Below are 26,490 nucleotides of genomic sequence, written 5' to 3'. Positions count from 1 at the left end.
TGAAGGCAACAGCCTTTCTGCTAATGTCATGTTAATGTCATGTTAATTCACAACGAGAACAAAGAAAGGCAAGACTAAAATGGCTGAGCAAAGGCACCGTTGCTTAAGAGTCACCCCAGTCAGCGCCAATGAGTGCTGGAACTATCTCTGCCTCTCTGATTGCAGGTTAAACAGAAACTTCAAATTGCTGGTTAACATCCAGACCAAGTAGGCAGAATCCTCCAGCTCTGCTAACAACACAGAACAGAGACAGGGTGACTGCCCTGAGATGTGAAGGTAAACTCCACGAAGATAATGCCACTTGGCAGAAGGAAGTTATGGACACACTTCTGATAATGAAAAGAAGGTTGAGTATAGGACTTTTCTTTACTCAGCTACATTCCCATATCTGAGAAAAGAAATGCTATTCTTTCGGTCTTATTTTTTAGTTTTTCTGGTTTAAAAAAATGGCATAACTAATCAATAATTGTTTGTTAATTGTGTGTCTTTTTAAAATACAACAATAGGTGATACATGGTGGTCAAAGAGATAACCACATCATAAAAGCAATCTTTATAGTCTCATTTGAGAACTGAACACAGAGTTTATAATAATATATCAACATTTATTGAACTAATATTTAAAGCAAATTCTATATTAAATTAATGAACCTCTCCCAAGATGTATTTACTTTCTTATCTATTTTAATATTTGATAATGAGATGATGGCTTTTGCCTAAATGATCAAAAATAAATTTATGTAGGGTAAACTTCTCTTTCTTTAGAACCACACCACAGATAAGCAAAGTTGATTTTTTTTAAAAAGCAGACAAAAATATATACATGTCAGTAGTTTCCAAACATGAGGTAGTTGCATTCAGATTACTAAGCCCTAAAACCAAGTATCCTGACTTATTTGGCATAGTGTTGGGGGTTCAGTTATTCTGAAGTACAACTACACTAATGTATATGATATACAACTCATACTTCTTACGTATGTAAAGTTTTTATCTTTCCTTCTCTGTATTTTTTTCAGTATCCAATTGTTAAGTTCTAAATACTAGAATTGCAAACAGCTATGAGATATAGTTTCTGTCCTTAATGACCATATAGAAAAGTGGGAGAAACAGGTAAACAAAACTTAGAGCACAATGGTGTAAATGCTACCCATTTGAAGGCTATGCAGAGTTCTGGGGAGTGTATAGGGAGGCATTTGATTGTGGGGTCATAAAAGACTTTTCAGAGAAAATGATGCTTAGATTGATTGAAACTAAATGGATTTAGTTAGAGGAGAGAAACAGAATTGAAAGCTAGAATATTATAAACTGAAACCTAACACAATTAGATAATGACTAAAGGTCACTTACCTTTCACCATAAGTGACACTGAGCTCATCCAGAACCCCACTGAGTTTAACCTGAAGTTCTTTTAGAACAGTACTAGCTTCAGGATCTAGCTGCAGAGAGACCATAAACAACATTACTTTGGAATTCTGAGAAACCATGCTCTTGTTATTTTTTAATAAACATTTTGATTGTTTCAGGATAACTTCAAACAACACATATACTTTCTGCCTCCTTTTTTCTTTTTCTGTTTTGTCATTGAAATCAAATGCAAACCTTTATGAAACTGTAAGAAAACCTGGAGGGTCTTACATATGAAAAAATTTATTGAAGTGCAAGACATGCATACAGATAAGAGCAAGATAGCAAAGCCTTAGTTGGTTATAGCAATGGGATGTAAGACATGATAAAATCATCTTCCAGAACATGATAATTTCATAAATTAGGAAGCCTAACATGTTCTACACTAGCTGAATGTATGTATTGCTTCAAAATATATTTCAATGTTTAATATTCCTTTAAATAAATAGGCCCACTAAAAATAAAAATTCAATTCAAAATTAACTTTTGAGTACTGTGTTGTGTCTTACTTGAGGGTATTTTCATATTTTCCCAACTTTTGAATTAAAAGTAATAAGATAAGTTATCCAAGAATTCCCATGCCTCTCTGGAGATGATAGACCTGACTTCTCTTCCTGGATGTCAATTTATAACTCAAAGTTCAAGATTTAAAGTTTAATGTTTTATTTTTATGTTTTTTCTTCAACACTCAATTATTTATAGGCCAGGACTAAGCAGGGAGAATATTTGAGGGCAAAAGAAAAATAATTAGATCAAGATAGAATATTTTTAATGCTTGTTCTTACAGTGCAAACTTCATAAGCCAACTTTTCTTTTTTTCTTGTTTGTTATTAAAATAATGTTAATATTACAAAATAGCTTGTACTATAAATAAACACAAACAAATAGACACACCAATTTATGAACTTGGCAGTTAATAGATTTTATATTTAAAGTGAAGATTCAACACATACTTTACCAAGCATTTTAGAAAATTTCATCCTGTTTGTTTACTGTGTTTTTGTAAGCTGGTTGTCCAAAAAATAATAGAAGTATCAAGCAGAGAAATTTATTATACTCACCTAGTTCTAAAACAGTCTCTTTAGGCAGAAAAATTATTAGTTCTTGAGTTCTTCTGCTTTACTTTATGGATCCAAATTGAGGGAATTTTCCTTACTTCTAAAAATTTTCTTAAGCTTTAAGAAGTAATAGATTGGAATTTGAGAGTTCATTGCCTAATTTTTTGTTTGTTTGTTTGTTTGTTTGTTTGTAGAGACAGGGGCTCACTATGTTGAACCAGGCCGGACCTAAGCTCCTGACCTTCCAAAGTGCTAAGATTAAAAGAGTGAGCCTTTGCTTAAATTACCAATAGCATATTTTTAAAATTGGCTATTTTGTAAAGGTAAAAGACAGCCTAATTTTTTACCATAAAGGTTTAAAACTTAGCCTAGTTGTATATGTAGTAACATCAAAATTAACTTGAATTATTTTTGGACCTGTTATCTAGAGTAATTGTTAAAAGCAAATAGAAAAAAGAGAGGAGAAAAGAACAGAAAAAATTCAAACATTCAAAAGTTACAGTTAATAAATTTATTCTAAATTAGAAACAAAATTAGCATATGTACCTGAACACCTTAATTGACTGGGTGACTAAATAAATAAATACAGGTTTTGTGTAAAGAGGAAGATGCTTGATAAAAATTTAAGGATACTGAGTCAAAGTCTGAATTTAAAACAACAGTCTATGAAGGGTTCTGGGGATTCTAAAATCTAGGCTGGAAAAGCACAGTTTAAATGATAAGAATAAACCATAGTTACACACAAGTATTAACTGAGGTTTTATACTATTGAGATATTTTATGCCATTGAGCTGTGGTAATATAAATAACTTGTCTGGGAAAGATAGCAAGTAAACAAGATATTTTTAAGTTCTTTTCCTTAAGGTTCACTTTTCCTTTTCCTTTAGAAGACAATTCACTCATGTCCTTTTGCAAATCTTTGCCCAAATGTTGCTTGCCCCAGGCAGTCAATAGCTCTAGCCTATGCATCAATGTTTTTTGCTATTACTGTGTGTGCAGTGCTTTCTTCAAATTGCTCTCCAACAAATCTTTTCCACAGAACTTTATCTTACTTTTCTATCATGAATGTCTGTGCCCATGCATAGGCATTTACCAAATGTTTGAGGTAGGAGATGAGGACAGACAGAAGCATAAAAGATTCCCTCACAGGAGCAGTTCTGATATCCAGAATGGTGCTTCTTCTTGGACTGATACCTTGCATTGACTATGAATAGGATATTTTTGCTTTTGAAATCTTTCATTCCTTAGCAAGTGTACAACCTGGAGTTTTTAAGTTAATTTTGATTTTAAATATTTGTCTAATTTGTAAATATATGTCTAATTTATAAATAATTATCTAATTACCACATCATGTCAGATTATGTTCTGATATTTTTTGGTTCAGAAAATATGGTTACCACATCCACTCTGCAAGTTTGTTTCTTTTCCAGCACAGATGATTTCCCTTGGATCTAAAGAGAATATGTGTTATTTCACCCTTTTATAACAGCAATTGTTAAACTGATTCTCAAACCAGTGGGCTGCAAAGTGGCATTTAAACTCTTCAGATAGCTCACTATGAACTCTTGAAAAAAATTACATGGAAGAAATTAAAACTAAATTTTTAGTGTGAATTTTATTTCTTCTCCACAGTGTTTATCACTATCTCATTACCTTTCTTTCCTAGGCCATCTTTCCTTGTGTTCAGCTCATCAATGATTGCTTGTTTAAAAAAGTATAGATCAGGAAGGGCCACTTCCTAGCCTTTATCTCCCCAGAATCCAAAATTTGCTTATTAGTCTGGTGGTGGCTTTCACATACTTTTTAATATTTTTATGTTAAATCATTTAATAAATGCAAATTTCATCACTATTTCTTTGAAAAAGAACCTCATTTACAAAAAACAAATGCTCTTCTGCTAGAGCTCTCAGTACTTTCTTTTGGACTTTGTTCCATCAATTATCTCTTATCAATTATCTTCTCAATCCCTCTGTTACTAATTTTATTATGCTATTCTATAAATATGCTCAAATAACATTTGCAATAAAATTAAAAAGAAAAATAATGAAAGAAAAAAAAATGAAAGAAAAGCCATACTTATTTGGAACTACCTTCTCATTGACATCTAGCTAATATCTTCCTTTCTCTTGACCTTCAAACTGCTCACAACATAGTATCAAACTTGATGACTTCACATCCTTATCTCTTAAACATTCATTAATCCACTGCAATGTGACTTCTGCTCTGGATGCACCATTAAAATGTTCCCATATAGGTCACCAATGACCTCTTAATTGCAAGGATCTTATTTATCTTATTCAGTCTTCATTTATTCACTGTTATTTACTCTATTTCTCAAGCTTTTATTTCATTGCTTCTCTAGCTGCCTATTATTTATCTCTTATTTCTTTTGTTGATTTTTCTTACTCCTTATTCCCCCCAATACTAGTTCTTTCAATTTTCCTTTTTCAGTCTTTTTTTCTTTTTACTTTATAATCTCCTTGAACAACCAAATTTATGTTTATGGCTTCAACTACCACCTATCTGCTAATGACCCCCAAATCTATTATCTAAAGTCTTCACACACTGCCTGGATATCATGTCTATATTCCTAAGTGCCTAGTAGCCTCTTCCACTGTGATGGCCCACACAAACCTCAATTGTAGCATATCAAAACAAAAGTTATTACCTGGAAAATCTTAATTTATGTTATTTTCTCTGATTTGGTTAATGACCTACAATTGTTTAAGGCAGAAATGTGAAAGTCATCTTCGACTTCTATTTTCTTCCTTCCATACTTACTTAGATACTGAATAGAATTGGTGATATCTATGAAATGTTTTCTCCATCTGTCCTGTTCTCTTCATTTCCTGATTCAGTATTTTTCTCATCTAGGCTATTTTAATCATCTACAAGTTGTGCTCTTGTTTCCTATTTTTACCTTGCATCCTCCTGTCTGTTCCCAGAGTTGTTTTAATAAAGCCCAAATATGATCTGGGCACTTGCTGACCCCTCAGGCTAGCTTTCAACCAAGGAATCACTTCAAGCAATATCTAATAATTTTATCTGTGATCTTGCTATTTCTTTTATTTTGAAAGGTTATTTTCTTCAAACTCTTCCATTTGACCTATTCATCTTATAAGGCCTAGTTCAACTTAAAATATATGATTGAGAAATCAGTGAAATTTTTCTATTGAATCCAGCAGTAGGGTACTTTCCTGGAAATGCCCATTGCTGTCTGCATGGATACTGTGGTATGTTTTCAGAAATAAAAAGAATACATGGTTCTCTCTATTGCAAACAAGTGTGTCCAGCTCTAACAATGCTATCCTTTTTTTTTTTTTGGTATCTTTTAAAAATTCCTCTTAGGAGAGACCCTTTGTAAGAACTCATTTGACCATTTTCAGAGACAGACTATGGCATTTTCTTTATCCCGTTCAAATTTGCATGAGTGTTATGCTAGAAGTATCAGTTAATAAATCCATGCTTCTAACTTCGTGGTTTTAAAAAGTTGAACATCAGTAGCTGTCTTCCATCCTAATTAAAGTGAGTATGCAGTAAATCCAACTGTCATTGTGCTTCAAATCAACCAAATGCCTTTGAGATATGTCAAGTTAGGTTCCCCAGCCTAGACAACTGAGGAAAAAAATATATTGCCTTACCTTTTTATAATTCATTCAATGTAGCTTTGAGTTAGTGAATATGTAGCAAATTTTAGATTTTTCTATTTCTATTTCTCTGAAATGTTTTTCTGTAAATTACACCTTAATGCCCTAGATAAGTGACATGGCATTCTTTTCTCTTAGTGTGAATATTTTTTTCCTACTCTATAACACATACATCATTCCTCTACTTTATTGATTGCTAACAAGGCCCTCATCCTTTTAATTACAGAAATTCAGAAAGATAATGAACTTCAGAAATCACACAGTTCAACTTCTCTTTTTTATAGGTGGGCAAAAACATAAAGTGTCATGTTTTTGAATTCCCATGAGGATTGAAGAGCAGCATTCTTAGAAGCTAGTTCCTTTGAAATTATCTTCTACAAACGCTTTTAAAAAAAGTCCCGAGTATGATAATGACTGGAAAGGAACTTAAGGCTTATTAGAGTCATCTATTGGCTGACTTACTATGAAACTGGACAGAGTTGGGTTAAGTCAGGAATAAAAGAAATTAGATACTCTATGTTTAGAATTTTATGTGTAAATATTTCCTTTTTCCCCTGTCGTACTCTGTCTTTCCCATTTGGCTGTTCATTCACATTTCTGAGTTCACAACGAACCGCTGTTCAACAATGTGAATATAGTTCTCTCAACCAGCGGAATTCAGTACCTGCTGAACATCAAGTGTGGGGGACAGAATACCCTCAGTGAGCCATTAGCACTGGGAGCCTTAGGACTACTCTGCCAGGCAAAAGAAGAGAGAGAATTGGCTGGGTTAAAGAAGTTAAATTTTACTAGTGACTGCATTGATTTATGGTTTGTTAGGGAAGGCCTAAGCAATTGTAGATGATCACAAGATAGTGAAGTAGATTTATTATAGAACATGGCACTTAAAGGGAAACTCTATTTCTCTCCCTCCTGGCTGTGATATGTATCCTGTCTCCTTAAGTTTTTTTAAGATTCAGGGAGAGATTAGTTTACAAAGAGATTTGGTGGTATGTGGGTATGTGAGTGACCCTAGAAGCTCTCTCAAATGCTCTGGGGAGTGAGGTTAACAAGCAGCACCTGCCTGGGTCTATATTTATTTTTAACATGGATTGTCAGTCCAGAAACCTCTCAACCTCCTCAGCAGCATCTTTTCTTAATTTCACAAGCTTAGCTGTTAGCTGAACTATATGTGGTAGTAGTGCTAGATTCTCAAACATATTTATTAAATCACCATAATACAATTTGCCTTTCTATTTCTCATTATTCTCTTAATTTTCTATTAGGTCCAATTTGTTAATTCTAATCGCAGAGGTGATTAGAAGGAGAAAGAAACCATGCAATATCTGCAGGCTGCCAAAATAAAACTAGCACTTCAAAAATTCAATTATCTTTGTTATCTGGTGCTATGAAACAAAAATAACTGCCTGCTTTTACTGAATTCAGCCAAATGACATTTCATCTTTGAGCTTTATTTACACAATAAAAGGCTAGAGGTTTAATTTTATTCTGCAAATTGTTGGGGGATAAGATATAACAACTATAACGTTCATTTGGAGGATATTTTCAAGTTTAGAAAGTATTGTTTTTCTCTCACAAACTTTATATCTTTAATTGCTCTGTTCCCCTAATAACTTCTAAATACCTTAAGGGTGGGGTCTGCGTCTGAGTAATTATTGTCTCTCTGGTTTCCAGTAAAATTTACAGCTTATAATATAGGTACTCAGCAAAACAAATATTTGTTGAATTAGTTAATAAAAGAGTAAGTTCTATCTTCATGTTTAGTGTGCTCTGACCTGATTCTATATTTGAGGGCCCTATAATTTGCATTTGGAACAAATTCCAAGATGATGCTGATTCTACTGGTCTAGGACCCACACTGAGAATTACTGCACTATGCTTTTAGAAAAGGAACTAGATAATTAGAAAACAGTTCAGAATATACCTTTGTCTTATTTATGCATCCATCAGTCCCAAGGGGAAGAGATGCTTGCAGTAGTCCAGAGAGATGTGGAGCATATCTGGATATTTTCTGGATATTTTTCACAAAGTATTAAAGTGTATCTCTGCTTTAATTGTTGTTTTACCAAGTCTCTTACTCCTTGTAATCTTCTTGAGAACAAAGCATGTTTTAAAATATATTTTTGTTTCCTACCCCAATTCCTGCCTTCCCCTCACCCCACAGATACAGTACATACAAGGAGGCAACAATGAATACTTAAGTTAAATAGAAAGAACTTTGCAAATTGCTTTAGGAAACAATTTGGGAACTGAAAAGAAGATATCATGTGGCTAGTTGAAATTGTCCATTATCTAATGATGCCTAATATACATTTTATAACTTACTTTTTTTCTATAATTTGCAATGGCGGAAAAATATTTAAAAAGCACACTGTCTCATTAATTTATCAACTAGTAACTTATATATCTACCCATATTAAGAGAAAATTTGAGACAGATCGGAAGTCTGAACATAAAATTTAGCCTCTGTACAACTGTAACACCACTTTTTATAAGATTATACGTAAACTGTAAGCATAAAACCCAGAAAAAAAAGCAGGAATTTTGTACATGACTGCAAACTGGCTACCTATATTTTGAAATTATTATAGTCTTTAATACAAATATTTGTCTGCACAATTGCATGCTGTCTCAATTCCCTTTCAAACACATTGAAATCCCACATATTCTCAAGATTCAAAACATAGAAAGTAGACTAGTAAAGGGTGGTGCACACATGAGACAAAGATATATTCTGAACTATTTTCTAATTATCTAGTTCCTTTTCTAAAAGCATAGAGCAGTAATTCTCAGTGTGGGTCCTAGACCAGTAGAATCAGCATCATCTTGGAATTTGTTTCAAATGCAAATTATAGGGCCCTCATCTACAGAATCAAATACTCTGGAGTGGAGTTCAGTGATGTGTGAATAAGAGCACTAGGTAGCTCTGATGCATGATGAAGTTTAAGAACTATTGGCATGGAATATTCAATCCTTTAAAGCAGTGATCTTCAGTCCCCTTTGCCTCAGCAATAAAGCTGAGAGGATAGTGGCAATTGATGAATGATTGAGGCTAATTTCTTTTCTTCCTAGTCTGGGGTTATTTAGAGTTAATATTAGCTAACAAATTTTAGGTTGAATTTCAGTTACCTACATGCACATACTTTGGGGCAGTTGAATGCAATTTCTAGTTGATACATCAAAGACATCACTAAAAAAATTTTTTTAAAGATGTAGCTATATGTCTCTGAAACAAAAGAATAACAAGTTACTCATTAAATATAAACACTTTTAGATAATGGAATAATAGTCCAAATTACCCAGTTCTAATTAGTCTGGATGTATGTGAAAGTTATTCTCAGAGGAAATTTTACCACCGTGAGATGAATTAGAAGATTCAGTCCTCTTTTGAGACATATCAATAAACATACTATTATCATTGTACCTAATTGGTCTGCCTTATAGTCAGCAGAATTAAAGAATTTAGCTGAACAAGCCAACACCTTCTTTCCCCTAAATGCCTTAATGATCGCTACTACGATTTGAAGTACTGCCAATAGTTACCAGGCTTATGGATAACTATAGATTGTATCACTTAAAATGATTGTACCAATATTGTGAAGAAATAATGCATCTTCTAAATAAATAACTAAGATACAAGTTCAATACAAGAGTTACATAACTCATATCTGACTTTCTGAAAATAAATTAAATTTTGAATGATTCAATTTTTTTGTATACTTGTACAAATCAGACAGTAGATCAAGGAAGTATAACTAAGTCCTTTTCATGAACTATAGCAACATGTTTGTGTCATGAAATGAATACAGACTAAGTATTTATTTGCAGCTGATATGTACTGAATTATATTAATGAAATAATTAAACTATTACAATAATATAAGTTAAAATATGAGGAAGGAATTAAAAAGTTGAATTATTTTTTGGAGGGTAGAACCTTTGTAGTACAGACTTCTCCTACTAAGAAAAGGTTCTAGGACTCCATCAACATCAGTGTATCAGCTAGCATTGTTGAGGTGCTACATTAAGTGTCAGTGAAGTGTTTTTGGAGAGTCATTCAACACATTTGCCCATTTCATGATGGGTGATTTAAGAGTGCACCTGCCCATACTGAACTGAGAATTCAGCAGTTTTTGACCAAAATGGCATGATCCCCATGCTTCCCCCTTCCTGTTCACCCAATAATGCTCCAAGTGACTTTTTTGTTGTTGTTTCCCAGATGAAAAAAGTCATTGAAGGGAGATGTTTTGCAGAAGTGGAAGAGGTGAATCAAAAAAATGGCAGAAGCACTAACAGGCATCAAAACTGATGCATTCAAAAACCATTTTGAACAATGGAAAAAGCATTGTGATAGGTGTATTGCATTAAACGGAGACTTTGAAGGTAACTGAAGTGTTAACATGTGACTAAATATGCACTTATTTATAAATAAATTTGAGGTATTTTGAAGTCTCCTTCATATATGTTTTATTTTTGAGCTATTACAAGTTAATAAAACAATAATATTCACAAATAAAGGAAAATTATTAAATTGTATCCTGATATTCATTTTGCTGTTATTTTGTTATAAAGGACAGTATGAAGATGGTGGTATAAATAATTTAACTTTTAGCTCATGTTAGTCTGTAACATGTGTTGGCTGTTGTTTTAGTACAGTGATACCCACAATTATATCCACATAAAATAAGTATCTGTGGTGGAAAAAAAAGAGAGAAAAAAGAAAAACATACTCTGACCTTCATTTCTAAAAGTTATTTTTTCTTTATAGTTCATGAGATATTTTTTCTATGTTCTCTGTAGGAATCAGAGATATTATGCCAAAACAGATTTGTATGCAGAGAAGTGTTTACTTTACAGGACAATACATTTTTTGGTTTGTATTTTTCTTTTGAATTTTTTCCCTAAATAAGGAAAATAAATGTGCTGATGTGGTCCATGGGATATTGTGCATAAAGCTGATTAACAGTGATTACTTAAGAGATAGCTTTTGGAGTCATTGTCAACAACATAATCTCAAGACTTTCATAGTGTTAGACCATGTTTCCATCCTGGGCTCCATACAGGGAGTGAGTTTTTCCACCAAAAAAATGGGTTTAAATACTAATTCTATTTCCAGAGTTAAACGAGGCATCCTGTAAAGAAAAAACAGCTGCCCAACAGCACAGTGATTAGGTTAAAGTGGCAGAGAGCTGCAGCATCATGCAGCCATGCCTGCAAACAGCCAGCATTTTGCAGACAGTGTTAGAGGCAAGCAATGCTGTTGTTAGAAGCCAACTAACAAACACATAGCATTAAAAACTATTTTGAGCAAGTGCATAAGCAATAATTTGCTATTTAATTGAATTTGCTAAGAAGTGCACATCTTAGCACAGATGGTAGGGAACAAAATAAATTCAATCTCTTAAAAGAAGAATAATGTTTTAGCAATACTTGTCAAAGTTTTATAACCAGTTCCACTGTGGGGAGAAACTGGGAATTGGTTTTAGCACACATTGTATAACTTTTAAGGACTTTTGAATATGTCTGTCTTGAGTGTCGTGTGTACTTATATCGAAGGTTGAATTCTGTCATTTTCAATCAATTTCTTTTCAAGTTAAGGAATCCATTTAGATACTGTCTTATATAGAAAACCTTATGGGAAAAACTCTATCATTTTGAAATTCTGTTGTTTAGAGGTACCAGAAAAATCAGAAACTTTAACATAATTCTATATCAATTAAGCTTATTTTTGTCTAGGAGGACACATGTTACACTAAGGCTTGAATGCAGGTCTTGGTTCTTCCTTAAATTTTATCAATCCTTATGCCAATGCTGACTGGGCCTACCTAAAACTTTTTCTTAACAATAGACGACAAGAGTTGAAAAGGAAAGAAAGCAAGAGAAAACACCTATGATAGAAAAAGAGACAGGAAGGCACTGATGAGGATAAAGAGAGGAAAGAAAGAAATGAAAAATATTTAGAAGTAGGAAAAGGAAAGAGTTAGGGTCAATGATGTCCCTCCAACAGATTACATTGTTAGGAACAAGGCATTCATTTCACTCCTCTTATTTATTTAATTAAATTTTAACTTTAAATTATGTTTGAGAAGTTCTGCAAGTGGACATTGCAAAACTTATGAAGGAGAAGGCATCAAGCTCAGTATTTCTATTTTCATTATCTTCTTCATTAAAAAGAAGAGTTCTGTGACAGCCATATATTTTACATTGAATTTATAATATGAAAACTGTATATTTCAAATTGGTAGTTTTATCTGAAATAAGAAGTCTATTTTTTATTGGTGAACAAACCACTCTCTAATATAATTTTTAGTTAGCAGTTTGCTTGCCCCATACAGTTTTCTTTAAACACAGATCTGATTTGTCTGGCTGGTCTGTCTTTTCTAATTTGTCTGATTAAATTCAGCTCAGCAATATATTATCCATACTAGAGTTCAGTATAGGACAGTAATAAAATAGTAGCATAAGGAGAGAAAAACTTCTGGAAATATGACACTTTAAATATAAATTTATTCTTAAATGGTTTGTGGTCTTTAAAATTCACTGAAAACAGACAGTATTTCCCACAAGAAATCAATAATTTCTTCACTACTCTTCTAAACACTAAGTGGACTTAAAGTCTGAATATAAAACATGACTGAAATTAAAAAGAAAATCTCCAGTTATGATTCCTAATTGCTTGTGTTCACCTAATTCAGCATGAGGAATTTTAAAATGAGATTGATGCCCTCAAGCCTTGAAAAAGGCATTAACACACTTTAGGGAATGAAGCCTTATTTTATATAATTAAACGAATATTGCAATGAAAACACAGCTCACACAAACTTTTTTTTTTTAAGTTTTGCACCTTCAACATGTATTCTGTTGCTTCTCAATTGTAGAATGCTAAATAGCAAATCCATTTTTCAAAATACTGGAAAGGAAATATTGGGAAAAATGTATAAATGTCTCCTTGGTGTTAAAAACAAAATCACACATGAATAGGCCAATCTTAAAAGAAGTATTTCCTGCATCATAAATTTAGAAGTACAAGCAATATTTGCTTTGAAATCCAGCCTAGCTTTATATACATCTCATACATCTCATGAACTTTACCACAGTAAGAAACAATGTAAACAAATCTTAAGCAGAATTATTCATCTACATATTCTTGACTTAGCTGCCCTTGGTATTGTTTTATGGGAGCATGGAAAGGGGAATAATCCATGCTTCATGACCCGCCCTCTCAACACCTTCTCCAGTCCTCAATCCCCAGTTGCTCAGGTGAGTTTGTGAAAGAAGACTGTGGCAGGCAGGAAAAGATGGGCACACAGCTAGTATTTCACTGTCTGTCTGTTCCAAACAAGCAAATGAGAATAAGTAGAAAGTGAAATGGTCTTTAGGTGTGTGGGGGAAACAGCCAGGTAAAGGATAAGATGCTTACTATCACAAACCTCATAAAAGAATCTTTCTCCTTCCTTCTTCTGCTCATGGAATTGCAAGTATAAGATGTTGGACAGAGACATGACACATTACAGACACAACACAAAACACATTTTTGACAGAGCTTTTTCAATGTGAAAAATAAAACAATGGTACGTCTAAAACCACTAGCATCACAAAGCATATTTCAAACAAACATTGATATTAAACTGACACAAAACATTTACAATTTGTGGATCTTTACATCATTAGCATACGAATATATGTGTGTGTATACGACTATACACACACACGACAAAAGGCTATTAACTATCTTCCTCCTTCATTCACACTTCTAATGTATTTACTAAAGTATTCTGTTGTGGATAATAATAATTTGAGTTTTGAATTGGATATCAGATTATTATCATTTCTTGTTTATAGCTAAACCGTGTAAAACTTGATTAAGGAACTTTCCATAGCAAGAGATATGCTGCTAATAGTCTCTAAGTAGGTATTTGGCAAATGTAGGAATAAAAACATACTCACCTCTTTCCCTCCCATGGATTCAAACATTTTTTCCAGTTGAACCCGTAGTTGTTGAATATTGTTCATCAAGATACAGGGCTTTAAATTTTAAAAAAAGAGTATGGTGAGTAATCTTTATATATTAAATTGTTGAATTAGTTTAACTTAAAAGTGGTAGCATATAGTTATCAGTGATAACCTATTATATTCAGCAAATACAATAATTGTTATTTTAATATTATGGCTTTTGAAAGCTAAGAAAGAAAAGAAAAAATATAAAGCCGCTTTGAGGATTGAAATTTGATAACACACTCAGACCATAAACCATTGAAAACTTGTTACTAAAGTTTTCTTCATCCTTAATATTGTAGCATGTCATGCTTAGAAATTAAACACATTCTGTTTATGTAGATTCACTTTAAGAAAATACTAGTTTAAATTCTTCTATTTCACTGTTTTAAAAAACAAAATACCATTTAAATTTTTTAAACCCAGAAAATTCACAAAACAAACAACTTTGAACTGATTCTCTGGCTGCAGAGAAAGACCACATGCTAGTAGTATTCAAGAACCTTTGTTTCTGACTTTGATCTCTGCTTCCCTCCTCATTTTCCTCTTTGTCTGTTTGTATCATATCTATCATTCAGATTAGGTAAAATCTTTCCTAGATTTTATCTTATCACTCACTTGTTATTTGTTTTATATCACTTTATGTTTGAATTGCTTTTCACTGTCCCACCAGCTAATTTTAAATACACTGTACATGCTGCTGTGTCTTTTTCTGCATTTCTTACAGACTACCACACAGCACTTAACACATGAAACATGCTGTAAAAAAAAGTTTCTTTTCTTTTTTTAATGTTTCTTGACCTGTTTCTAAGAAGGCAGAAAGATAACAATAACAAAGATGTAAAGCTTTGTGACAATACTAAATGTGAACTTGGAATAGTAAAAATTAATTTATAATTAGAAAACAGAATTCAGAATAGTTATAGAATTATTTAATGTTTGCACATTGTATATTGATTCCCTAAAGCCATTAGATCAGAGGGGAAAAAACAGGCAAAGAAAGGAAAATGGATATATTTTCCACATTGCTGGGAAATGAGCCAACAGTGAATCAGAGAGTCATACAAAGGACTCATGAGACATCAGAAAGTTGCTATCTCTCATTAGTGGAAAGACTTTTTTATTGCTCTGACCACATTACTGACCTTTGAAAAACTTTCTACTTGACTCTTAAAGTGACCACATCCTAACTTCGATTTATGAAAACAGTTTAAAATTTCTATTCTGTTTCTTTGATTCTAGTCACTTAAATACTTATTTTTAACACAGATATCTGAGATTTAACCCCCAAAGATTTTGATTTAGTAAACTGAATCAGAATGTTCCACAAAGTATTTTGATCCCTAGTCATGCCTGAGAACTACTTGAACTAGGTTTATTTCTTTCCAAAGTGAGTATGGTCAAATTTTCAGGGGGTTCAGAAGGGCAAGATTTCGCTTGAATTTGGGCAATCTTATCAGGGAGAAATCCAAGGTCAAAGTAAGACCATGACATAATGAGAAGCAGGAAGACTTCATGGATGAAGGGTTTTATTACCTTGATTCCCATGGGTTGAAGTTAGCTTGGTAAACTTTTTGGTAATTATTTACATTAGCATTCATGCTTATCCTTACTGGCTCATAAAACAGGATTCTAGTATCAGCTTTATAAATAAAGACTAACTGCCAAGACTTCTTAATATTACACTTTTTGATGGAAAAGAGCTACTAAGAACAAATGAAAAAGACAATTGTCACGTGACATGGATTACTGCTGGCCCAAGTAAGGCTACAGAGAAAAAACACATGCAGTTATCTGAGAGAGAGAGATACAAATAAATATGCGACTCTCCCCTTTCATTAAGCTTTCTTTGACCTTGAACTGTTTAAAGTTCAATATTATTGAATCAGTTTATCAAATCATTATTGAGGACTAGATTATAAAAATCTACCTTAAATTTAATTATGATATAGCTCTTACTTTAAACAACTTCATAATAAATGAAAAAAAGAAATCTACAGTTAAGGGATTTGAATTAACCTAATTCAAAGAAATTGCCTATTGAGGAGTATAGTGGGACAAAATGACCTGTGCTTGAAATCAAGTCATATCTTCTTATTTGTATATTTTGACTTTTTTCTTGAAAATATCATAATGTATTTCATTTTATCTAAATCTGGAACAAAGTCAGAAAACTGAAACATGGTGAATTTGAAAATCAGTTTTGTTCCGACTAGAGCCATTCCTACATGGCTAAAGTGTCTGAGTTCAAAAAGATTTTTTAAATTATTCAAAATAAAGTACTTCTGATTTAGATAGTGATACTTTATTATATGTAGGAATGTGGAATAAAATGGATAAATATGTTTTGACCCATTTCCAATTTAAAATGTTACAGTAGAAAAAAAAATTCTGACATAGACTTTTTTTTTTTTTTTTTTGAGTTGGAGTCTCATGCCCAGGCTGGAGTGCAGTGGCATGCTCATGGCCACTCAAACGTCAGCCTGCTGGGTTCAGGTAATCCTTCCACCTCAGTCTTCCAAGTAGCCAGAAATACAGGCATGCGTTACCATACCTGACTAGTTTTTTGATTTACTGAAGAGACGAGGTCTCACCATATTGCCTAGGCTGGTCTCAAACCTGCAGGCTCAGGCAATCCTCTCACCTCAGCCTCCCAAATTGCTGGGATTACAGACTTGGACATAGACATTTTATTTAACTCTGGTCTTTAGTTCTGATCCCTAAGAAATCAAATGTTATGAAAATATCTTAAATGATGTCTAGATTTAGAAGTTTCTACTTCAATTTGCAGGTGAAATAGATATATAATCATAGATATACTGAGAGATGTACAAATTTCAAGGGCCTTGCTATTGAAATAAATCTGTAATAGTAATCACGTGGACTCATGTAAGTGTACAAAATCACTTCAATTTGTCTAAACTGAAAGCACAAACCAAGTAGTTAAGTGATTTTCTTTAATAAAAGCTAAAATGATACTTGGCATTTAAGTGAGAGTATTAGGCTGGTCAAGATATCAATAATTATGGAAGAAAAGCACCAAGGGAACAAGAAAGTTCCTGTGCTGTAATATTTTCAGGGGATTTTTCTTTATAAAAATTTAATTTTTAAAAATATAAGACATAGAAATGTATATAAAATTATACAGTAAATACTGTTTTATGATTTTTCACCTTGGTGTTTTTCAGTATAAAATAGAATATAGAATGTAAATACAAAAAATGGAAATTTTTAGGGGCTTTTAAAAGCTAATCTTCCTTTCTATATGGCAGGAATTAACCTGGGTAGTTCACAGTCACCTTTCAAAATCTTCAATTTGGTCATCCCAATATAAACAGTATCTTTCTGAAATTATCAGGCACTGTTTGGATTTTCAGTATGACACTTTAGACATGTCTTTTAATTAGAAATAATGTGCTCTCAATAAATAAATTATCTTGGTTTTAGAGTATTTATAGTCAATGGCAATTAGAAATTACTGCTTGAGTTGTTAAGAAGGTCTAATAAAATTTCTGGGCAGCATATTAATTTTTTAAAAAAGAAGCATCTTCAGGAATTCTCAACAATCATTAGGAAGGACATATCTTAGTGAGCTGTCAGCGAGAGGTCAATGAGGTTTCAGAGAGAAGACTAGTAGCTTTCTTTAGAATCTTTTACATTTGCCTGATAGTAATAACTGATTTTTTTGAGAGGGGGGAAAACTGCTTTTTCTCTTAAAAATTCCATATTAACTTTTTATACATATTTTTTCAGTGCTTCTCTTTTTAAAATTCTTCCAATGTTGCCAACATATTTCTTCTAATATTACAGATTGAATAAGATGACTTCACACTGTCCATCATAAAATAACACATTCTATTCCAAATAACTTTAGTTTGTCTTACTTCTCTTTATGTCTTTTATTGACTAAATAGCAATACTGGCTTGAATATTCTCAGTCATTGAAAAAGGACTATATTAATTATTAAGAGTAAAAGTCAACATCATTCCATACATTAACCATCCTTCTCAATTTATTTGAAAACAGAAATACTAAATTACACTTATTTTATTATTAGTGCCAAAATAAAAATAGTTTGTACCAAAGCTCATCTAGTTTTTAGCTGACTAGTTCTCAGCATTTACAGGTAGATGGATTTTTAATTATTTATGCTAGTCTTGTTCCTTATCTACATGGAAAACCACAATTTGGCAGGCATCAAAACAATCTCAACCTTCTTATACTAAACGAGTTCAGAATTACTAGAGATGTTTTCAATTTCTTGAGATCCTATTTCTTACATTACTGTCTGATAACAGAAAGTAAACAATATTTATGGGTTACTTATACTTTGAAGGAATAAATCCCAACAGAAGGATACTTAAAAGTAGAGACATTTTTACTTACCACATTCTCCTTATCACAGTGTGAACTGAAATCACTTGATACAATTGCAGCATATTGAAGCAGCACTTTATTGATAGTCTAAGAAAGAAAACACTGTGAACTTTACCCAGGTGAGTATGTGGTTTCACATATAACTTATATAGGTTCATGCTAAGTTACCCTCTTCCTGTCTTTTTCATCCTAATTTTACATTTTCTTCCTCTCTCTAATAACTATTTTTGAACCTGAGAATGCCCTCTGCTTTTATTAATTATGCAAAACAGAGAAAAATGAACCATGTTACTTAAATTTTCTTTCAATTACTTAAAGATGTATTGATGAATTTGCATCTTACTGCTTTTATACACAGATTGAATTATCATACACCAAAAGTAGACATGATTTTTTAAAGAAGAGATAAAGCAACAATAACAGAAATGTGTCATCTCTTTTTATATAAAAATAAATACAAAAAAGCATTTATTTTCTTTTTTATACAATATTTGTGTGAATTTTCTGAGCAGCTTAAAATCAACTGGGGGAGATACTCCAAGAAGTTAAACTGAAGACGAGATGTTTAACCTGTAAACTTGAATTCACCAAATTGACTACAAATTTGTTTTATAGACCTTTAAAATCACAATGGAAACCTGAAATTAGGAATAACATGCAGATAGGAAATTGATACTCCACGGACATACACAGCAATGCGATGATATGCATCAACTTAAATAGAGAGTTGGTCTTAAAAAACATAAAATTTTGTCAGATAACAGCAGACTGGTAAATTCAGGAAAATATGGCTGATAAGACAGAAGTAACTTCCAAACACACCTCTTCAAATTTTACTTTAGACATAATGCTGAACTACTTGGGACTTCCCAAAGAAGTACTAATTCACTTGTACATATGAACACTACTATCAATTTACAGTTTCTTAATGTTGGTATAAACTGTAAGAATCACTTTACTATATCACATCAACAACATTAAACAAACACAAGCTATAATCCTGACATTAGGAGATTGTTGTAACTCAGACATAACTTGTTCAAGATAACGTTTGGACAGCATGAAACTTCTACATCTGGTACCATTTGGACATCCACTGGGTGACTTACTGAACAGTCTGACTTTTTTTTTCCTGGGAGAAGAAATGAGAAGCTAGTCATTCATTTATGATTATTTTCAAGGTATACTCCATGGTCTACAGCTTGGCTCTACTTCATAGGAAAGCTCCAGTCTCCTGAATACCCGCTTAGAGACCATTGATCCTGGGATCTCACATGCACTAGCCTACAAATGCCAATGGTTGGCAAGTAGGATGGGCTGCAGTTAAGAAAAAGTGCAGAGTCATGTAGAATATAGTTTAAGGCTGTGTACCTTTAAGAGTTGTTGCAATAACGCCCATATCCTTAATAATGTACAAAGTACACTTAAATGAGAATGTGCAATATACATTTAGAATGAACTTTGATTCATTCTAATTTATTCAACTAAGCAAGTGACTATAAGACATTAGTTCTTTAATGATGGGAAGTAGTTACTCATAGCACGTCTCCTAACTCATTGGTTCTTAGAATTCAATTCTAGGATCAGCAGCATTGTGAGCATCACATGGGAACTTCTTGGAAATGCAAATTCTCTGCTCCTATCCTAGCTCTCTTGGGTCAGCAACTCTAGAGGTGGGCCCTAGCAGTCTGTGTTTTAATAAGTCTCCAAGTGATTACAATGTATACTAAGTTTAAGGAATGTCTGGCAGGGTGGAGGTAACTCTTCAGAAAGAACCTGTTGATGGAAGGCGTACCTGGCAAAGTTTGGAAGATAGGACTCCTGGGTGAGGGAGCTTAGGACATGATTTTCTCTTTGGGGAACTGTTTGTTGCCAGAAGTGAAGGCAGTGCGGAGAGAGAGAGAGGCAGCAGACAGCTTAGTATGAGCTGTTGCATCTTGTTCAATAATAAAGCACAGTTTATATGAAGGCATAGTCATGAGGAGTAGAGGGCTTTTTCATGAATGCAGCAAAAGAACTGCATTTCAAAGAGCTCCAGATTAAACAAGATGAATTTCTAATAGTAGTGTGGCAGTAAAGCGAGTGATTCTGTTGCATTAAAAAGATCAGACAGGATGACTAAAATATCTCCCTGCCTTAATCAGTTCTGATTTGACATGCAGCTATTGGTGGAGCATTGAGTGAGAGGGTCATCAATTACTCACACAAAGGCATTGTGACTTCCTGTGCTAATGCCATGTTAGTAGGAATAGGCTAAATATCCTGTTAACACTTCCTGTGTTCCATCTAGTGTACTGCTCTTATGATTAGTAAGATAAGAACCCTCATTCAAAATCTATCTTTTCATTCATATTATATGCATGAAACAATACAGTATTAGAGCAACACGAGGACAAGAAGACTGCCATATTGGTTGAGCAACATTAGAAATTTGACTTCAGTGTTTTCTGTACTGTATTTTAACGCATCCAACATAAAATGGGGTCCATCATTTCTTCCACCACTAATGCCTAGACTTGGCCTTAAGGCTAAAAATAAATGATGGGATTCTACTCTCCAACTTACCAATTGATTTCTCATCACACTAGAATGAGAAGGGAGTACAGTATAGTAGTTAAAAGCATTCTGTTCACATCATTTCTAATTGGGTGCCTTGTCCCAGTTATTTAAGCTTTTTAACCTTGTTTCATCATGTAAAAAAATTAGGGAAAATAGTAGTACTATTTCATGGGGTTGTTGTGAAGAAAAAGCAAGACAATTTATATAAAGTATACTTTGTAAAGTATATATTAGTATAAATGTAAAAATATATGTTTTAATATATACATATTAGCATATGATAATGTTGAATAAATTATCACTTAAAAAAATTAGGATAGCTGGGCTCGGTGGCTCAGCCTGTAATCCTGTGCCTTTGGGAGGCTGAGGTGAGTGGATTGCCTGAGCCTGCGGGTTCGAGACCCGCCTGGGCAGGCGAGACCTCATCTCTACAATAAATAAAAAAAAAATTAGCCGGGTGTGGTAGCAAGTGCCTGTAGTTCCAGCTACTCAGAAGGCTGAGTCGGAAGGATCGCCGGAGCCCTGCAGGTCGAGGCTGCGGTGGCCGGGAGTGGCCACTGCACTCCAGTCTGGGCAACAGTGAGACTCCAACTCAAAAAAAAAAAAAAAATTAGGATTAATTTCCCAGAGAACAAGGAATAAGAATACTGTATATTATTACCTACCACAGTATGTCCAGCACTTGGCATACCCAGGATTCAATATTTGTTGAATTGCTTTTAGGTAGCAGTAAAGATATCACTACTTCATATCGCTTTTTAAAATTAAACTACCCATATGTGTCAAGAGCAGCAGTATAATCACAGGAACATTCACTACTCATGTGCCTGTTTTATCACCATCACAGCTTCTGAATGTTCCTGATATGAAATTTGAGGCATTTAGTTTGGTACCTTTTTTGAGTCTTATATACTCTTTAGTAAGAACAAATTGTCCCTTTAAATCCCATTCCAGAATGCTAAATCTTCTAAAGTGTCTGAAGATATCATTAACATGTCTTATCTAGAGGAGATAAATTAAATCAATGTAAATCCCAGAAAGAGAATATGATTTCAGTATTATTTTCTTTTTTCTTTTTCTTTTTCTTTTTTGAGTTGGAGTCTCACTCTGTCGCCCAGACTGGAGTGCAGTGGCCGCTCCCGTCACCACAGCTTCCACTTGCTAGGCTCTGGCGATCCTTCTGCCTCAGCCTTCCGAGTGGCCGGAATTACAGGCATGCACTACCACGCTCGGCTACTTTTTGATTTATTGTAGAGATGAGGTCTCGCCTGCCCAGGTGGGTCTTGAACCCGCGGACTCAGGCAATCCACTCACCTCAGCCTCCCAAAGGCGTGGGATTACAGGCTGAGCCACTGAGTCCGGCTTCAGTATTATTTTCAAACAAAGATCCCAGTCATAAGAAGGGTAGAGTTTTCAAGCCCAAAGGTCACATCTCATGAAATAAAAACAAATTCCAATAGTTTGCAGTTATTGTAAAATGACTATTTATTGTAACCACAAACTTTCAAAATCTACTTTATCACATAAAATACAAATTATAGATAAAAAGACTGACACTAGTCTAATGGATTTGAATGAGGCATACTTGTTTTTACATTTATGTTTTTAATTAATTTTGCTTTTTATTTTTTATTTCACATTGTAAGTCACTGCCAGAATTAAAAAGAGGAATGCTGGCCTGAGCTTTTAAATCATTCTAACAAAACAATTTATTTTTCAATGGAAATTACTAATTTCTGCTTTCTCAGAATATGTTTTTGCATTTTTTTATATCACTTCCTTTTGATAATTGGGTATCATTGAATTTTCATGGATTAAAAAATGTTTACCTTGATTGAATTATTTTATTCTGCCAATAAAAGCATATATTTCCTCAGTGATAGATGGAGCAACTTCCTTTCTTCTTGCTTCAGAGAATGAGTGTGGTTATAATATGACCCTCTTTGTGATCTCCCACTCTTGTACTCACATACTTCTGTCTAGGTCATTCAGTTATACTCCCAACAGTCAGTTTTACAGCTGAAGAAAGGTTAGAGCTACTAAGGGGTGGCAGGCAGACTGGAGCCCAGGGTCTAGGAATTCCAGTTCAGCATTCCATATGAACCTGCTTCCACCCCAAGTTCTACAGAATTCCAAGAATAGCATGTGACATACTTTTTCAAACACTATCCCTAATAACCTAGTTTCATTCGTTTCTTGGCATTCTTCCACAACACAGCTGCTTATCAAGAAGAGACCAGGATAATTTTTAGAATTATTCTGCTAGATATTACCATATTGCAAAATTGGAGTCATCTAAGGGTACTAAGAAAGTCATCTCTGAGAATGGTCCAAATAAGTAAACTGTAGCTGTTATTAAAAAGTGAGAGCTGCCGGGCTCGGTGGCTCAGCCTATAATCCTGTGCCTTTGGGAGGCTGAGGTGAGTGGATTGCCTGAGCCCGCGGGTTCGAGACCTGCCTGGGCAGCGAGACCTCATCTCTACAATAAATAAATAAAAAAATCAGCTGGGCATGGTAGTGCATGCCTGTAATTCCGGCTACTTGGAAGGCTGAGGCGGAAGGATCGCAGGAGCACAGCAGGTCGAGGCTGCGGTGGCCGGGGGTGGCCACTGCACTCCAGCCTGGGCGACAGAGTGAGACTCCAACTCAAAAAAAAAAAAAAAGTGAGAGCTGAGTCTTCTTAATGAATAAATATTTGAGTTCAAAATAATTCATGGCAAATAAATATTTTAAGACAGTTCAGACTGACGGCTGTCTGCCTAAAAAGCTTCATTGGCTTCTCATTAAAAAAAAAAAAATAGGTTCAGCCAGTTTGCCTGTTCTTTAAGGCTCTTGACAATGTGGGCCTAATTTTCCGACCTTAACTCCACGAGCCTTCCAGGAATTGTATGGTCTCTTCTCTTTGGAACCTCTCAGGATAGAATCCCTGAGTCAGAGAATGATGGATAGCTCTCTTGCAGAGTCTCCTAACACTTATCTGATGTTGTATAAGCAACGTATAAATCTTTGTGGTGCTAAACTTTAGAGTTTCTGGGTTTGTTACCTCAAAATCAACTATTTGGCCACATTTAATAAACATGCTGTCTCCTGCAAGACGTCTTTCCTAATCCATTAATCAGAGAACCAGGTTTAAACTTTTCAAAGACGTAGGGCCGAGGGCAGAGTCAGGCCTAAACATCCCATTCATAAAGGACCTCAATTTCAGACTTTTTGTGATAATGTCAAATGAAGTTATATACTAATTGTGGTTGTCTCTGTGGTGTAAAGCAGTAACATGTTAAATGCACACATCTGTTTTGGGCTGAATTGTGCCCCCCCAAATTTCTAAGTTGAAGTCCTAATGTCTAGTTTCCCAAAATGTGACTATATTTGGAGATAGGGACTTTTAAAAAGTAAGCTAAAGGCCGGGCATGGTGGCTCACACCTGTAATCCCAGTGCTTTGGGAGGCTGAGGTGGTAGGATTGCTTGAACCCAGGAGTTCAAGACCAATCTAGGCAACATAGTAAGACCTCATCTTTACAATAATAATAATAATAAAATAATAATAGCAATACTAAAAAGTAAGCTAAAATAAAGTTGTCATGGTGGGCCCTAATTCGATCTTGCCGTTGTCCACCTATGAAGAGGAAATTTTGATACAAAAAGAGATACCAGGGATGCCTACACCCAGAGGGCAGACATCTCAAGAGAGAAGCCTCAGGAGAAACTAAACCTGCAGATACCTTGATCTTGGACTTCCAGCTCCAGAACTGTGAGAAAATAAATTTCTGTTGTTTAAGCCACTTAGTCTGTGATATTTTGTTATGGTAGTCCTAGCAAACTAACATCTTAAATATTACACAATTTAAATTTGGTTTTGGCATTTCCTTATTTCTTAACATATCAAATATAAATATTCTGGACTTCTTTTAATCCCTGGGATGCCTTGATTATGGCATCTGACTTTTACATAGTTATTTACAGTTTTGGCCCTCCCATTACAAGTTTTTTGAGGTCAGAGATTATGCTTATTCATAACTACATCCCTCAAGGCAGCTTATAAAGTCCACAAATGAGGCAATCAGTAAGCACTCGTTGAATGAACAGCCAAAACCTCAGTCATCATTCAACCCACGGAGCCAGACTTACATTTAGATCAGCCAGACATATAACTGTGTAAGTAGTTTCCTTAAATTACTATGTTTGTCATGTCACTACCCTGCATGAAAATATCCAAATGTTCAGTGTTTCCTAAATTGACCATAAGATTAAGTATAAATTTCTCAACCTGGAAAGCAGAGCTCTTCAAGATCTGGGTCATCTTCACTCTCCCAACATTTTCCACTGCTCTCAAAAAGGGTTGTTTCCCCCATTTCTTGCCATGTCACTCTCAGCTTTTCTTCTCCCTTTGTTTCTGCTATTCTTCTGGCTTAGAATACTTTTCTAACTTCACCTTTTTAAGTTTTTATGAGCCCTACTTTTACCATGAAGTCTCTGTCTATTTCAGTTCTCATCAGATTTCCCTCTGCTCAATTTACTGTAGATTCTACTATATTTGAAGTTGAATTGTGTCACTTTCCATGGCATCTTTCAATCAGTTTATGTTATATGGTCTTGCGTATTATATGAAATTCTTTTTAAGATTTGATGGACAGAGACTGCTTTTTAAATTTCTTATCTTTCCCTTGAAACTCTCGGCAAGGTAGTAAGCACATAGCATGTCACCTTAGATTTTAAGAGAGGAAGAGGCCTTGAAGAAATTTGGTTTATCAAAATCAGTCTGTCAAATATGAAAACTAAATTTATTAAAAAATAAACTATTCCCATTCAACTACAATTATTGGATGATTTTTAATCAGAACTCAGTTTTCACAATTCCAATTCCAATATACATTTTACTCTAGTACAATGTCTGCTAAAAAACACTTGGTAATTTGAAAAGAAATTGCCAAGCCTTACTTTCAGCTAGAAAGCACTACATTTGAAACAATTTGGTAATCCCTTCAATTATAATTGACTGAGTCATCAATAAATATGCTTAAAAAATAGTTAATTCATATGAAAGAAATAGTATAGGAAATCAGATGATGATCTTGAAGACATCTTGAACCTGTTAGCATAGAATTACACATAAATTGGGACAGTGGTGCCAGAGAAGACTGGTACTACAAAACAACAGCAATTTTCAGGTTGCCACAGTCCCAGATAAGAAAAGATTCATTCCATTAACCTACCTTTGCAAATCTTCTCATTAAGTGAGATAATGCTTCAGGATTAGGGCATTCCAGCTTCTTAATAATCTCGAAGCTCTGATTAAGCTGAGCAAAGACATCAACCACGGAGCAAGAGAAGAGGGCATGATCAGATGTCTGCTGGAACTGAGGAGAGAGGGGGTGAAATCATCCCAAGAAGATATTAGAGGGGACACAGAAAGAATCTTCATTATTTCACAGAAACATCTGAATCTCCCA

The 26,490-nt window shown here is 34.1% G+C and overlaps 1 protein-coding gene across 3 annotated transcripts in view; it reads right to left on the bottom strand.

The window, feature by feature from the left end:
- UNC13C (unc-13 homolog C) overlaps window positions 1-26,490 on the bottom strand; it is a 390,922-nt gene that overhangs the window by 96,744 nt on the left and 267,688 nt on the right. For 2 of the 3 annotated variants that reach the window (XM_008059183.2, XM_021712950.1), the window contains 4 exons: window positions 26,254-26,397; window positions 18,490-18,567; window positions 14,055-14,132; window positions 1,347-1,435 (listed from right to left, as the gene is read on the bottom strand). In XM_008059183.2, the coding sequence (XP_008057374.1) occupies window positions 1,347-1,435; window positions 14,055-14,132; window positions 18,490-18,567; window positions 26,254-26,397 (389 nt within the window). Of the gene's footprint in view, window positions 1-1,346; window positions 1,436-13,537; window positions 13,568-14,054; window positions 14,133-18,489; window positions 18,568-26,253; window positions 26,398-26,490 lie in introns of all 3 variants that reach the window. The other variant, XM_021712948.1, reaches the window with a different exon arrangement.

Source organism: Carlito syrichta, unplaced genomic scaffold, assembly GCF_000164805.1.
Source record: "Carlito syrichta isolate Samal-C Ts95f unplaced genomic scaffold, Tarsius_syrichta-2.0.1 Scaffold303772, whole genome shotgun sequence".
Lineage (NCBI taxonomy): Eukaryota > Metazoa > Chordata > Mammalia > Primates > Tarsiidae > Carlito > Carlito syrichta.
Note: the sequence above shows the minus strand (reverse complement) of the source record. Positions and strands in the feature narration are given on the sequence as shown.